At 35.4% G+C, this 15,247-nt stretch overlaps 1 protein-coding gene across 1 annotated transcript; it reads right to left on the bottom strand.

Moving 5' to 3' along the window:
- Nucleotides 1-8,550: 8,550 nt before the first annotated feature.
- cryabb (crystallin, alpha B, b) lies at nt 8,551-14,097 on the bottom strand. Its single transcript, XM_052093496.1, has 3 exons — nt 13,788-14,097; nt 11,052-11,174; nt 8,551-10,527 (listed from the first exon to the last, which is right to left on the bottom strand). Exons 1-3 carry the CDS (start codon nt 13,968-13,970, stop codon nt 10,324-10,326), a joined length of 510 nt encoding a protein of 169 aa, XP_051949456.1. The 5' UTR covers nt 13,971-14,097; the 3' UTR covers nt 8,551-10,323.
- Between the last annotated feature and the right edge of the window lie 1,150 nt (nt 14,098-15,247).

Raw genomic sequence — 15,247 nt, 5'->3', positions numbered from 1 at the left:
GTTTCAGGGTCATGACTGAAATGTTTCTCATGATCTTAAAAATCTTTTGATCTGAAGACGTATGCTTAAATGTTTGAAAATAGTTTTGTAGCCAAAAATATAATTGCGCCACCATATTAGTTTATTTAATTACAAAACTAAAATTTTATTTAAAAAAAAAAAGTTTTTGAAATTGATGACTTGGACCAAATAATTAAGAAAAGCAGCTAATAAGTGCCCAGTATTGATGGGAACTCTTTCAATACTGTTTAAAATGCTTCCCAGGGTGATACCTCAAGAAGTTGCTTGAGAAAATGTCAAGAGTTCATGTCTGCAATTTCTAGGCAAAGTGTGGCTAATTTAAAGATGCTAAAATATAACACAGTTTTGATTTATTTAAAAAAAATGTAGTCGAGTGCAGTAGGTAATTACAGCAGTGCTGATTTAGGGCCATATAGCACGATTGCTATACAAGTACATTTTTGTAAAAATTTGTAAAAACAGAGGACGGTCATAAAAAACACATTTGTGCATGGAACTACTTTCTTACGCCACGGATCAGAATCTGCCATTGCCGATTCAAACCACATGATGCTTCCAAGCCTTTCAAAAACATAACTTTAGAGCTACTAGTATCATGGCTTAGGCTGTTTATAACATGTAATTGGAGAAACAAGTGTGTGTTTCTGTGAGAGAGAGAGAGAGAGAGAGAGAGAGAGAGAGAGAGAGAGAGAGAGATGGAGCGTGTGCCATCACCTGTTGCCACTCTCAAGCAGAGATGCAGTAGTGAAGGGGTTCCAGCATTGGCACACGGAGGGGTAATCACTGGCATGCCAGTAATGAAGACAGAGAAGTAGACTATTTTATTTATATGAAATTACGCACCTGTATTCCAGTCTATATCTTGATGTAATCCTTCCTCATATTCACACAGCATGTTTTCATGAGCTGAATGGGAGGCTAAACAAAATGTTAATATGTGAAGAGACTGCAGTATACCCATCCGTGACATTTCCAACCCAGCATTAAACCATGGTCACACTCAAAATTATAGATTAATTAAATATTAAAAGAGAAAACACAATCTGATAAAAAAAAAATCTGAGTGTATTCAAAATATAAATTAAACCTGAAAATAAAGTTTTAGGATTCTGCAGGTGCAATTCACTGAAAGGGCTAAATATCTGATAGTCTTGTGATGTGCGAATGGCTTGCACACACAGCTCCTGTCTCATCACACTTTAATAGTGTTCAGTCTCCCATTCAGCTGATGAAAACACACTGTGTGATCATGAGGAAGAATTACATCAAGATGTAGATTGGAATGCAGGTGCGAAAAACGTCACATAAATAAAATAGCCTGCTCCTTTTGCTTGTGTACTAGTGATTACCCATCTGTGTGACATAATTTAAGTAATATTTAAGATTCCACACAATTTCGTGGTCAGTAATCAAATAAGCAAATTTGTGTACAGCCAGGCATCAGCACAGCCACTGACCAGGAAAATATAAAATGGCTCTCCATGTCAAAAAGGCTGCCGACCCTGCTAGTGTGTTAGTCAGCTTCCTGGAGATAATGTCAATTTGGTGAAATTCATCCTATTTTCTCAGTGGAACTATAGCCGTTCAAGCTGTGGTATTCCTCCATGTTTCACGGTGGGTGGTGCGCAAGAGTCTTTCCATATAGAAACCGCTATCTCCTCAGCCATTCTGAACAGTGTGTCCTCTCTGATGTGGAAACTCCAGTAAGAGGTAAGCGTCTTGAGTTTGTGTAATTAATCAGTCTGTTGTGTCTCTCAGCTGTGATGAGCCATAATGCTGAAGTTGTTAATTTAAAGCTGTTTAAAGCTATTTCCTGACTTTAGTAGTGTAGTAACCAGTGGCAGCAGGCAGCACATACCCATTAGAAGGGTTCAGTTAACACAGGGTCTATCCATCTGTGTGTTTGTTTGTGTGTGTGTGAGAGAGATTCTAGTTGACTGAATAGTGGACTAAAGCTCAAGTGGGAGGGGCACAGTTGAGGCAAACCCCTCCCAATTTCACAATTTAGACATATAATAACAGAAAAATCCACTCAATGTTCTATATTCACACATATATTAAACAAAAGTGTAAAGGCAGAATTTGAACAGCATTTTAAACCTAACTATCTGGTGTAGTTACTGATTGTGTCACTCAAAATAAATGATGCTCAAAGTAAACTTCTTTTTGTCTGTTATAAAAACTTTTTTACTCTCTTTTTTGTTGTTTTTGTTTTGAGCTGAGGACATGTGAGGTGTCTATTTCTCAAACTAGAGACTCTGATGTACTTATCCTCTTGTTTAGTTGTACATCTGAACTTCCACAATCTCTTTCTGTCCTTGTTAGAGCCAGTTGTCCTTTGTCTTTTTTGCCATTTTTGACCTAATATTGACCTCAAGACATTCCAGTCTATTGCATACTGTGGCAAATCAAAAACAAACACAAAGACAATGTTAAGAGACATTGAATGATGTCAGTGCCAGTGGTTGAACAAAATGTCCTTTCAGAACAGTGCAAAAGTCAACAAACTCACTTTGGTTTAAGGAATTCTTTGTGGTCTGGTTGTTTGCAGGTCTGTGAAGCTGCTCTATCCACAGAGAGGCAGCACTGAACAGGTTATTTAACCACTAAACGGGACCTTTTTATGGCCATTTAATGGGGCCTGTGGTAAATCAAAATAATTACTTTTTATTGAAGGTGAAGAAGGTTTGCTAAAATTAGCATAAAATTATCTATTTTTGTATAATGTATTTTTATGATTTAGTTCTAAATGTGAGTTTAATGATTCACTGAAAATAATTTCCTCCTAGGATCCTATGCACAATTAATTTCCTTGGCCATTGTTCACATATAAGCAGGAAGTATATTTTTTACAGCTGCTTTTATCTCTTGTCAAGCATCAGTAACACTTTAGCTACAGCAAAATATACAACAGATTACAGGATCAAAGAGTCAACTTGTACAAAATATAAGTTCATAAATTATTTATATACAGGGAAAATCATCAAGTCCTTTTCTTGGCCTACTTGATAACAGGTGCTTTTTGCTTTTTGATAACCTATTTGCACAATAAATTATTATTAACATAATACAGTTACATTCACTGAGTTACAGAAGCAAAAAAATAAAAAATACATTAATTATGCTAAATTAATTTAAAGGTGCACTCAGTAAGTTTTTGTTGACCTTGTCTTAAACTTGCACTGACACCTAGCGGCGTGGATGCATCATCATTCAAACACAGATTTCAGCAACTGGTGTGTCATAATGTGTCCCGTAGAGATCAAGGGGAGATGGTAGATAGGCTCAGGACTCAGATATCATCCCAAAGAGGATTTTTATTAAAGGCCAGTGGAGTAGTAGTAGTGTACGAACTCTCAGTGAAGTGTCACAGAAACAATTCCAAAATTAAACCAAAAAAATATATATTTACCAAAAATAAACATACACTGGACTCAGTGCAAATTTTGATATGACAATAACCAAAGAAAACAAATTGCTACAGGCAGCACAAATCTTCATGATACGTTCAGCAATATAACCCCTCCTCTCCTCACAAGGTTCCGTTTAGACTGTCTTATATAGCCTAGAACAGGCTCATTACACTCAAGACCATACCAACTACAGGGTTATCAATACAAAACCTTTGTAGCTTAAATATATGACCATTATACAATTAACTTTCCAAAAATCAAAAATTAAATAAAATAAACTCATTCAGCAACTTAAACTAAATGCAAACACCATAAGACATTTCCCCATGCCTACATTACCAAGGATTAAGTTCCCTATTAGTAGAAATCGTTTAACCCAACCCAAGAAAAAGGAAAGCTGTGGACCCGCCCCTCCTTTGAGGAGTCACAGGAACAGGAAATGGTAAGTAAACAGCATGTGGGGTATCTGTTTGCAATGTGGGAAAAAAAATACAAATTTGAAATAATAAATAACAAAAATGCATAGCTAAAAACTTGTCTGTGTGGTTAATGAAAAAAAAAATCAAAAAGAAACTATAGTAGACATAACATGTTGTCAAGACCACTGATATGTGCACCTATCTGCAATCAACTCCAACAGCATATCTTCAACTTATTATAAATGAGTATTATAGAATAATGAACCTAAGGGACTGCACCATAGTCAACAGAAACACAAAACCCTAAATAACAAATGTAAAGAAACATAAGTCCACAAACAATTTGTAATGACTACAGCAGTGATGACGACATCTTAGCTCCCGTCATCACATGGTGTCATTGTAGAAATTTACTATTTACAATCAGCTATGATTCATTAAATCCCTGAGTGAAAGTGTCAAATAACAGGACAGTTACTGAGATTAAGCGATTAGTATTCGGCTGGTCATGTGATTCAAACATGGACGCCATCGTGTGTGGACCCTCTCCATGTAGAATAAAACAGCTTTTATAAGGTTACTGATTTGACTGGAGTCTTCATTTCATGTAAGTAGTCAGGATTTTAGATGTACCTTTCAAAATTACAATTAATTTCTGTTGAAGTAAACATTTTAAATTAGGAAAAAAGAACTGTGTATCTTTAATAGGAAAATGGAAAAAAGGAGATAAAAAACATAATACATTAGTATGTCAATTTGGCTCAGGAAAGACCTCATTATGACCATTTAGAAATGTCTTTTTAGATCATTTTAAATGTAGGCTACTTAGAGTAGTTCATAATCAGTGTTTCTTGCAAATATTATTTGCGAATCTGTGAAATAAAATCTTTATATCTTTTTACTATTTATTTACATACATACATACAGACACACAACAGTTAGTTCTGGTCATCAAATCTGAATGGACGAGAGACATCCATGAGACCTGATGGTCTCACACATCAGCAGTCGGATGCTTCAATGTGTGTGTATCACTCCATTTGTGTTCGTGCCGTTCTAAACTAAAGTGTAAGAGCAAATGTATCTCTTTACATTTAACATTGTGATATTACCTATGTTAGCCAGCAGGTGGAGGCAAAATATCATTTTTGTGTGTATGGCAGGCAGGCAGATGCCAAAGCTCTCGGACAAGAAGCTATGTGCAATTCAGAATGTAGCCTTGAGCGATGCAAACCAGCATATCTTTAATATACTTTAATTCAATAATTAAATTGATTATGAATTACTCGTTGTGGAGGAACTTTAGAATTGTCATATTGAATTTTTACATCAGAGCTTACTTTCAAAGATTGTTGTTTCACTTAAAAGTCTGTTTCATTTGAGTTTAATAACAAAGAATAAACACACAGTTTGCTTGGGTAGTTGAATCAAGATTCAAGATTTTAGGTTACAAAATATGTAAGGGGACGATGTACACTGAAAAACAATATTTTGTGGTGAAGTAAATATAGCAGAAAAGATCAAGTACTTTCTACATTGCATATGTTATTTTAAGCATGAACTAGAAAATATTTAGTCAAATTTTACATTTGTACTCAACTAAAACACGTGTAAGTTAATAGTATTTCTGATTGTTTGTTATCTTTACAATGCATCATCAATCCTAAAGCAGAAAACCATATTTGTTTTTGTTTTTTTCATTTGAGTGAATTTCAGTTGTAAATAAAATAATTACATTTTACTTAAATGTAATATATTTACTGTACTAATGCATACAATTATTATAATATGTTATTAGAGATTTAGGAAACATTTTAAGTTGAAATACTGGCTTTTCCGAAAACAATGCTACAGCCAGTATATTCTACCTTGAAACGTCTGTTCCGGGCCGGTATTTCTGTTTAGGCCTGTGTGATCCCGCCCACTGTCCACTCACCAATAGTATTCCGACACCCCGGGTTGCCAGATTTGTAACAAGTTTGCGGGCAAACACAGCGCGCTGTACCCATGGAAGGAAGCAATACATCTTGCCAACATTGACAGAGTTATAAAAAATCCACTTGAGCTGGTTTATAATTTGCAAACCATAAAAACATTGCAAACGGATACATTAGCTGATTAACTTACAGCTCGTCAGTTTGCTTGTTCCTGTTGCGTGTCCTCACCCTGGCAACCCGCATGAGCTTCCAGTCTGGGGAGGAGGTGCCGAGGAAACAACCCTCTCCAATATTTTGAATTTGGACTGCAGTACCCATTTTAAAACGCTTGATGTCAATGTTACATATTGCTCCGTTAACTTTTCAAAACTGGTGTTCCCAGCAGTGGAATGGAATAATGAATGAGTTGAGTATGTGTCACTGTTTGCAAGTTGATTTACAGGGTTTTACACGTTTGATATATTTTTGTTTTGTGAAGTCAGAAGTTAATTTTCTAATCAAAATTACTTGTTAATGATAAAAAAAAAAATTACTTGTTGACCGTTACCATCATCGTGTTTTCCGCACAAGTGTTCAGATCTGCACGTGCAGACCAGCATCTTCTTTCTATGCTAGATTATGTTTAATAAACTAAATTGCCAGCTGCACTATAGAAGTACATTTAAAAAAAGCATTCAAATCCCAGTAAACTTGCATTAGGCTAAGCATGGTTAAGCAGTGGTACATTGCTTGAGTAAAATGTACACGAAACAGAGTACTGCAAAGTAAACTTCACTTGATAATTTGTAATTAAAGCAACCAATAATTGTGTGTAGCATTTACTTGAAAATATTATGTTAAATTTACTAGCAATTTCTGGGTGGAAATTGTATCCTAGGGTTTTATATATATATATATATAAACCAAACTCCAAAGTTGTTAGTTCATTTTTGTGAGTTTTTTTGCAATTCACTTAAATCATATTAAAAATAACATATTTGATAGTGGGAAGTTGACCTGTGGTTTGAAATGCTAAACTACATCAAATTTGCAAACTCTTTAATAATTATTATGACTTCGTATTAAGTAAGGGACAACATTACATAATTGTACTTATACAAATTCAAATGTGACATCGCAGGACTCTTTAAAATGAACTAATGAAAGCCAAAAAAAGGAGAAAAAAACTGTCACAGCACCTAAACTATACTGTAGGCCTACACATTCCCTTATACATATGATTTACCCTTACAATCTTGAAGTTAATAAAACAATTCATGTCATGCATCAACTACTCAAGTACAAATATTTGTTTTTAGAAGATTGGTAAGCATACACAGGATAACAGATAGAAGACCAATAGGCAAACAAGAATGCATTAATTATACAACATTGGATAAAGACAAGAACAGAAAAAGATTCAGGAAATAAATTGAAAAAAGTATGCACTCTGAACCCTTGAGTTTATGATAATAATTTGATGGTATACTGTATATTTAAAGCTTGCAATTTCAAGCAGCATAATTTATCATTTTTGTACTGTTAAAATAACTGGAAGTGGCATACACTCGAGATTGAAAATGGATTCGCCCAAATGTTGTTGAAAAGGTGGATAGTTTATTTCCACATTCCAAATCTGGAAATGTAAATAAAGGCCCATTGTGGCAGGAAAATTAAAAGCAATTAATAATTAGAGAGTAATTATTTAGAACATTCATAAAAAACAAAATTGTACTAAAACTACTTATTTCTTTACTTTGGCTCAAAAGAAGTTGCAGCAAAGACGTTGTCCAATAAACGCAAGTGGTTTTCATGGATGAAAACGGCGCTCCTTTTCATTATGCTTCGGGCATCTTTTTTTTTTTTTTTTTTTTTGGCACTAAGCAAGAGACCATGCTTCGGGCATCTGGGCAGTGTGAGGTCTGGTATGATTACATCGACGACGCAATCGTCGCAATTACGGTTGGCGTATATTCAACGAGCGAAGACTGTTATTCAAATGCCATCCTCATTGGTAATTGCGCAGAAGAATGGTCCAGAATTCCTTCTGAACTTTGTGTTGGTCCAGAAATGCTTGTTTGAGGTTACTGCTGCCATGTGTCTGTCTGTGGGCTCGTCACCTGGACCTGGGCTGTAATTAATCTAACAGCTGTCTCTCATTATAGTGATGGTGGAGGGAGACCTGATAAGGCTCGCCAGAGAGTGAGAGTGAGAGAGAGAGAGAGAGAGAGAGAGAGAGAGAGAGAGAGAGAGAGAGAGAGAGAGAGAGAGAGAGAGAGAGAGAGAGAGTGAGAGTGAGAGAGAGAGAGAGAGAGAGAGGCCCAGGGCAGTGGCGGGGAGAGACAGAAACTGTCATTTAGAGAGAGCTATTTTGAGTTAGCCACTAGAGCCGTTTTGCTTTGTGTGTGTATAAACTAAAGTGTGTGTGAATAAACACTCAACTGTTTGCTGTCTTCTGACTCCTCCATTTCCCACGAACTCATCCTTATCGCAGCTTTATAGAAGCAAACAAATCAATCAAAAATAATATTAAAGGTTATTTCCTTACACCATAAAATCTATAGTACAAAATAAACACGTTTTGAAATATTAAGATTATTTTTAGACATTTCTAAATGTTATATATATATATATATATATATATCAGTCCATGGACAGAGTATGAAATGGAAAGTAAATTATTTAGATACAACATATATTTCAGCTTTTATAATTTGATTTACAGGACCAACATTGTTTAAAATAAAACATTTTATTTTGAATTTGAAATAAAAATAAAACAAAACAGATCACGCTGGTTTTGAAATGCCACAGAATTTATTAATAATTATTTAATTAAATCAATACATTAATTCAGTACTTAGAATGTAGAATCAATGGACTATGAAAAACTATTTGAAACATTTGTGCTCCTTCTCACTTATACCTCCTAGTGTTTTCAATGCAATGGTTTCCCAGGCCTTTACTTTAGTGATAAGACACACACACACACACACACACACACACACACACACACACACACACACACACACACACACACACACACACAGAGAGAGAGAGTTACATGTCCATGCACTTAAACATAACCTATGCTCAAGGTTAACTTAGCTCAAGACATACAGTACCTAGAAAAAAACTGTATTTCGTTCTGAAGAATAACATTGAAATGCGCTATGACCGCAAGCTCATATATTATTTGGGAAACATCTGATCTATTCATACTTTGTAGTCATCCTACCATACTTTCAAAACCTTGCATTAATAAACTCTTTTAGTTGATTATAAATGACCTCACTCCTCGTGTACTGTACACAGGACTTTCATTATTGCTGTAGAACCTGTTCTTGGCACCTCTTGGCACCACAATTAACCAGAAACCAAAAGGCTTTACATTTCTTTTTACCCTGGCTTAGCCCAAATGTTACACTTGTAAATTTTAAAGAGGGTTAGAACAGCCTCAAACAAATGTAACAAATCTTTTTAACATATACAGAATAAGCAGCCAACATTTCTCTATTGAGCTCTTTTGGATAAATGATAATGATAACGATAGTGTGCAGGGAATCAAACTCTGGAAATTAAATAATATTGAATATGACAGGCTATGGAAATTGTTTGCCACATGACCCAAAAATGTTGGTTTAAGACATTGTGATTTTGTTCTCTATAAATGAAAAGGAAAAATCCAACAATCCTACACTCAGGACCTCAAATACTTTGTCATGCAGCCATTAGCACAGACTGGTTGCAAAACATGAAAGAGTCCTTTTGTCTGTTCAGACAATACTTTATTGTAACAGTGTATTTCTATGGAATTGATTTAGGTAACAATCATTCAGAGCAGTGATTCGCAACTTGTTTTGCTTCAGGATCCATGCAAATTTTATTGGATGTCAAGTGGCAACCCACAAAAGTAAAAACGTTTGAGTGTTTGGCTTCTAAATGTCTCTTGAATTTCAATGGTTTCATGCACTCAGCACCCAAGAAGTCTCTGCACAAAACACACTGTGGTTGAAACAAACCATGTTTATCCTCATGCAATTGAACCTGAATTTTTGGGTTGAGTTTTCCATGCATAATTTGGTCATGGTTCTTTGAGGATGAGGGCATATTTGCATCTGTCTAACATGGATAGCTTCTACCAAATGACAGAAGAATTTTCACCAAAATACAGTTGAGTTAAATTGGATACTGGCCTTTGATATCAACAACAAAAGATATGGGAAGTATTTTCTCCACCCTTTTAAAAGTGGATTGTTATTTCTCCATTTTTCAGTCACAATCCACAAGTTGAGAACCACTTGTGTAGAAGTTGCATTTACTGTTTGATGATGTCTCAACTGAAGTATAGTTTTTACCAAATAACCATTTCCAACCAAGCTTCTGTAGCAAAGACAAATTAATCAATTGGCATGTCAATAACAAGGGGGGTAATAAGCTATTCCAGTATATACTGGTCAGATTGAGCAGTAAAGGATTATTGTAGCACAAGCATTGACCATACAACAGAGAAAGACAAGGAACATAAAGTTGTAACATGGAAGTCTAGCAGCTTTACTTCTTTTGAGGGCCAGTCACGGCGGGCTTGTCTTCACGGGTGATGGGTATGGTGCGTTCTGGGCTGGTTGAGTGCTTGCGTGGGGCTGTCACTGTCAGAACCCCATTAGAAGACAGGGAGGAGGTGACAGAGGTTGGGTCCACACCAGCAGGAACACGATATTTTCTTATAAACTCCCGTGAGACAAAGCCATGATCGTCCTGCAAAGCAAAATACAACATCTGATCTTTTCTATAAATGTATGAACAGGTGATAGTCACTGATCCATGCATCATTCACTCTAATTCAATGTTTACTTGTAACACAAGGCCAGTTTGATGTAAAACATTTGTTATCTTGGTGATGACATATAGATTTTTTATAATAAAGCCAGTAATAGGACCTGGTTAGGTGAGGTATTGGGTTGCAGATTGGATTAATCATATACACTGAATTTCAACCTGGCCTCATGACAAGTAGTAATAATGTTACGAGATGGTGAAATGGTAAGAAATCATACAAGTTGCCTCATGCAAAAATGTACAACTATTAATCCCATTGAGAAAAATAAACAATGTTGTTTAGAGTTACTAAATGTAACCCCTAACCCAAATACCCCATAACCCAAACCTTAATCTAATATTGAAATTTAACCCTACAAGATCTACCTTGTCATACAAACCAATTTGTACGATATCTCTTTAGCCATCACATACTGTACAAGAGACTATTGGTAAATGTTTACCTGATGATCCTCATGTTTAGCATGAATTTCAAGGAAGTCTCCATTGATTTTCACTGACAGCTCCTCTGGTGTGAAATGTTTTACATCCAGATTTACTGAGAAGCTATCCTTTTCCAATTTCATCTAAGGAAACATTATTGAATAATTCATCAATAATTCAACAATACTGTGTTTTTGCACTGTAGACTCTGAAATAATCTTCCTCTTTCTTGATTAGTCTAATCTTTACAATTATCTCTTAAAATCACAGACTAAAATTAATGAGATATAGATCCCTCATTAGCCTACTGAGAATTGGAAATTGTGGTTAAAGGGATAGTTCACCCACGAATGAAAATTGTCTCACCATTTACTCACCCTCATGCCATCTCAAAAATGTATGACTTTCCTCTGCATAACACAAACAAAGATTTTTCTGAAGAATATTTCAGCTCTGTAGGTCCATACAATGTTAGTGAATGGTGGCCAGAACTTTAAAGCACCAAATGCAAATAAAGCAGCATAAAAGTAATTCATAAGACTCCAGTGGTTTAATCCATGTCTTCTAAAGTGATATGATAGGTGTGTGTGAGAAACAGATCAATATGTATGTCCTTTGTTTAGCATAAATCTCCACTTTCACATACTTGTTCTTTTGCTTTTTGCAATTATTTGTGCATATCACCACCTACTGGGCAGAGATGAGAATTTCTAGTATGAAAGGACTTAAATATTGATCTGTTTCTCACCCACACCCAATCATCTTCTGAAGTTATGGATTTAACCACTGGAATCGTATGGATTACTTTTATGCTGCCTTTATGTGCTTTTTGGAGCTTCAAAGTTTTGGAACCTGTTGATTTGTATTGTAGAGAGCTGAGATATGCTATTAAAAATCTTAATTTGTGTTCAGCAGAAGAAAGAAAGTCATACACATCTGGGTTAGCATGAGGGTGAGTAAATGAGAGAATTAAAATTTTTGAGTGAACTACCCCTTTAATGTCATTTAAGTTGTGCTTAATTTTCATAAAGAAAACATAATTCACAATGCAGATTTAAACGGTTCTAAAATAGGCTTAATTTTCTCTAGGCTAAATATAATTTCTTATTTAGTTCAATTTCTCATATGCTTTCTTGAATACAAAAAATGTGAAGGTTTGTTTGATTTTGTCCACCTTCATCAGAAAAATAGAATTCCGCTTCAGTGCGAATTCATCAAAGCTATCATCGTGGAAGAAATTCTCAGAATATTTATCCAATGGGATCATTGTTTAGAATGAACCAGACTGTTACCATAAGTGAGAAAGACACCTATAAATAATGCTGCTCTCTCTGTCTTTAAAAAACCAAGACATGAGGACAGAGAAAATCTAATAACAGTAACTTCAATTATAAAGTGTCCCCAAAAAGTATTTGTACCTGTTAAGCCACACTTAAAAATGAATGCCATTGAATTTGATGACTAAATATCAAACCAAGTGTATTTGTAAACAAATGACGATGTCAGAGGTTTGCTCAGAACTAACTTTACATAAGTTCTATTTACATATATTTTTAACAACGGGTGTCAATGTGATTTTAAGTGGATGTATGAATTCACTTTAATGTTCCTTTTGTTAAGGGAATATAAAGGGGCTAATAGTTCATTTGCAAATGCCTTATAAATCATATGTATACGGTTATAACAACATGTATAAAAAGGCTAGCGTGGTAAGCTTAGCTTTCACGCAATAATTGCCAAAATGTGAGCAATATTTTACCTCTCATGTTATAAATGCTTTATAACACGTATTCAACATTAATAGTAATCTATAAAAATGTACCTTAATCTCAAGTGAACGAATGTAGAGCATTCACTGAGAAGTTGCCAAAAGTTTTCAAATGTGTACATAAAGGTTCAGTAGGGTTTAATTGTCTTGAGGTTTATATATGCTGTGAATAAGCATGAAGCCCTGAAAGGGGACTTTAGTTAACTAGGACTAGGTTAACCCATTCTTTTGACATCAGCCTGACAAAGGAAGTGACAATGTAAGTAAATCAAGACATTATATACTATAAACATAAAGCAGACTACAGCAAACTGACATTATCCATCTTTATATTCTCATTATAATAGTCTATTCATAAATCATATATTAAGGGCATTTTATGTTCATGATTAATATAGGTATGAATAAGTGTATTACTTGAACATTTATAACATGTTAGTTAAAATGCTCACTATGGATTTGGCAAGTATTGGATGAAATTCATCCTTTTTATGAATGTTGTTATAACTGCATATAAATTAATTATAATGCATTTATAAATGATGTATTAGTCATTAATAAGCCCCTTTATAACAGGCTTAACAAAGGGGACATTAATGTGTGGTGTTACCTTCACTTCACACCTATCTTCACACAGATTTACTATAGCATTAAAGAAATGGTTCACCCAAAACATTTAAGTTCTGTCATTATTCACTCACCCTCATGTTGTTCGAAAGCCATGTGACTTTCTTTCTTTGATGGAACACATACAGAAAATGTAGTAAAATATTTTTGGGTAACTATCTGATTAAGTGTCCAAATACTCGTCCAATGCAACTGTATACATCCCACTGTCCAAACTAACTCAATGCAAATGACAACTGACTTTATTTATAATGCTACAAACGTAATGTAAATGTATCAAAAAGGACTAAATAAAAAGCGGATTCTCAATCAATAGAAGGTTAAACTGACAGCAGTTGCAATAGCTGGAATTTTAGCTCACCTCAGAGAGGCCACTGTCCACCCAGCTTGGCCAGCGCAGGAAGGAAGGTCTAGGGTAGTACAGTGAGGGTATCATGTCACTATTAGAAATGGGCTCCCCAAAGTGCTGATCAAAGATCCGACTTGGAAAGAAGGATGGCCAGAAGGACCTGCGAAACCAGGGATGCTGGATAGCGATGTCCATTATGTCTCTGTGTCCCCTCTCTGAAAACTTGCTGCCTCTTGTGTCTGCGCACTTATATACAGCAACACCAACAGCCCCTGCCAGAGAAGCCAGCTGTGGATCTTTCTGGAATAATGATGTAAACTATTCGCTTGCCATTCCCACTTTGCCCTCCCTCCCATCCCTCCCACTGTCCTCCACTCGCCACACTGTCCCTCTTCCATCTATCATCCTCTGTTTTTATCTGAAAAGCTGATAAAATTTCAATTCACACTGATACCAAGTGGATTACAGGGCAAGCCCCCAATGTGTGCTCAAAGCTCTGGATACTTTACTGTCTGGCCTTGTGGGCAGGATCTGCCAATATCGACGGAAGTTGCTTGGCATTTTGGTGCACTCAACTGGCTCATTTGATGCCAGCAAAGATTAGGGTGCCCATGGCGTGATGTGTCTGTGTGTATTTAGGTTCTGAGCCCCTTTGGAGGGATTGTTTTTGCAGAAGTCCTAGTTTATTTGACAGCTGTCAGTGAGTGTTGCTGAGATAACTGTGGCAGGCGAAGCACCATACAAAGTCAACCCCTCGAACAACCACAGGGCTTACTCAAGTTGGCACACTTATTGGACATCAATATTTTGGAGGGATAGGCATTCGCTGTGTTTCATAACAAAGGCAAATGATGGTGGTTTTCGATATCAGAAATGTTACAAATAAGATCTCAGGTCCCACTTTATATAAACTAGCTTTAAAATACACATAAGACAATGTATTTATTGTGTAACTATATGTTGTTCTGAAAAATTCTCACAAAACTCTCACAAAATTCACATTTGCCGATAATGAGGTTGAGGTACGTGTAGGTTTATGGTAAGGATTAGGGATGGTTTAGAATAGTTTTGGATTTATGGTAAGGGTTGAGGTAGGGTTAGGTTTAGGGTTAGAGTAAAGTTAACATTGTAACTACAGATGTAATTAAATGCAGGTATTTTAAATGTATGTACAATGCAACATAATTATTACATTGTATCAAATGCTTAAGTACATAGTAGTTAAAAATACTTAACATAAAGTGGGTCCAGAACTCATTATGGGCCTTATATTTAGAATTTTTCAATTTCAGGGGCATTTTTGCAGAAGTCCCGCTGGTCTTAAAGAGGCAGTACCATTTTTGCACTTGTTCTACATACATAATTGATTGTAAATAGTACAAATTAGACACGTAAACAACAAACATGTACATATATGTGTATATATATATATATATATATATATATAATGCTATTTCTATCTATTTTACATG

The sequence above is a fragment of the Xyrauchen texanus genome, chromosome 3, assembly GCF_025860055.1.
Source record: "Xyrauchen texanus isolate HMW12.3.18 chromosome 3, RBS_HiC_50CHRs, whole genome shotgun sequence".
Classification (NCBI taxonomy): Eukaryota; Metazoa; Chordata; class Actinopteri; order Cypriniformes; family Catostomidae; genus Xyrauchen; species Xyrauchen texanus.
Note: the sequence above shows the minus strand (reverse complement) of the source record. Positions and strands in the feature narration are given on the sequence as shown.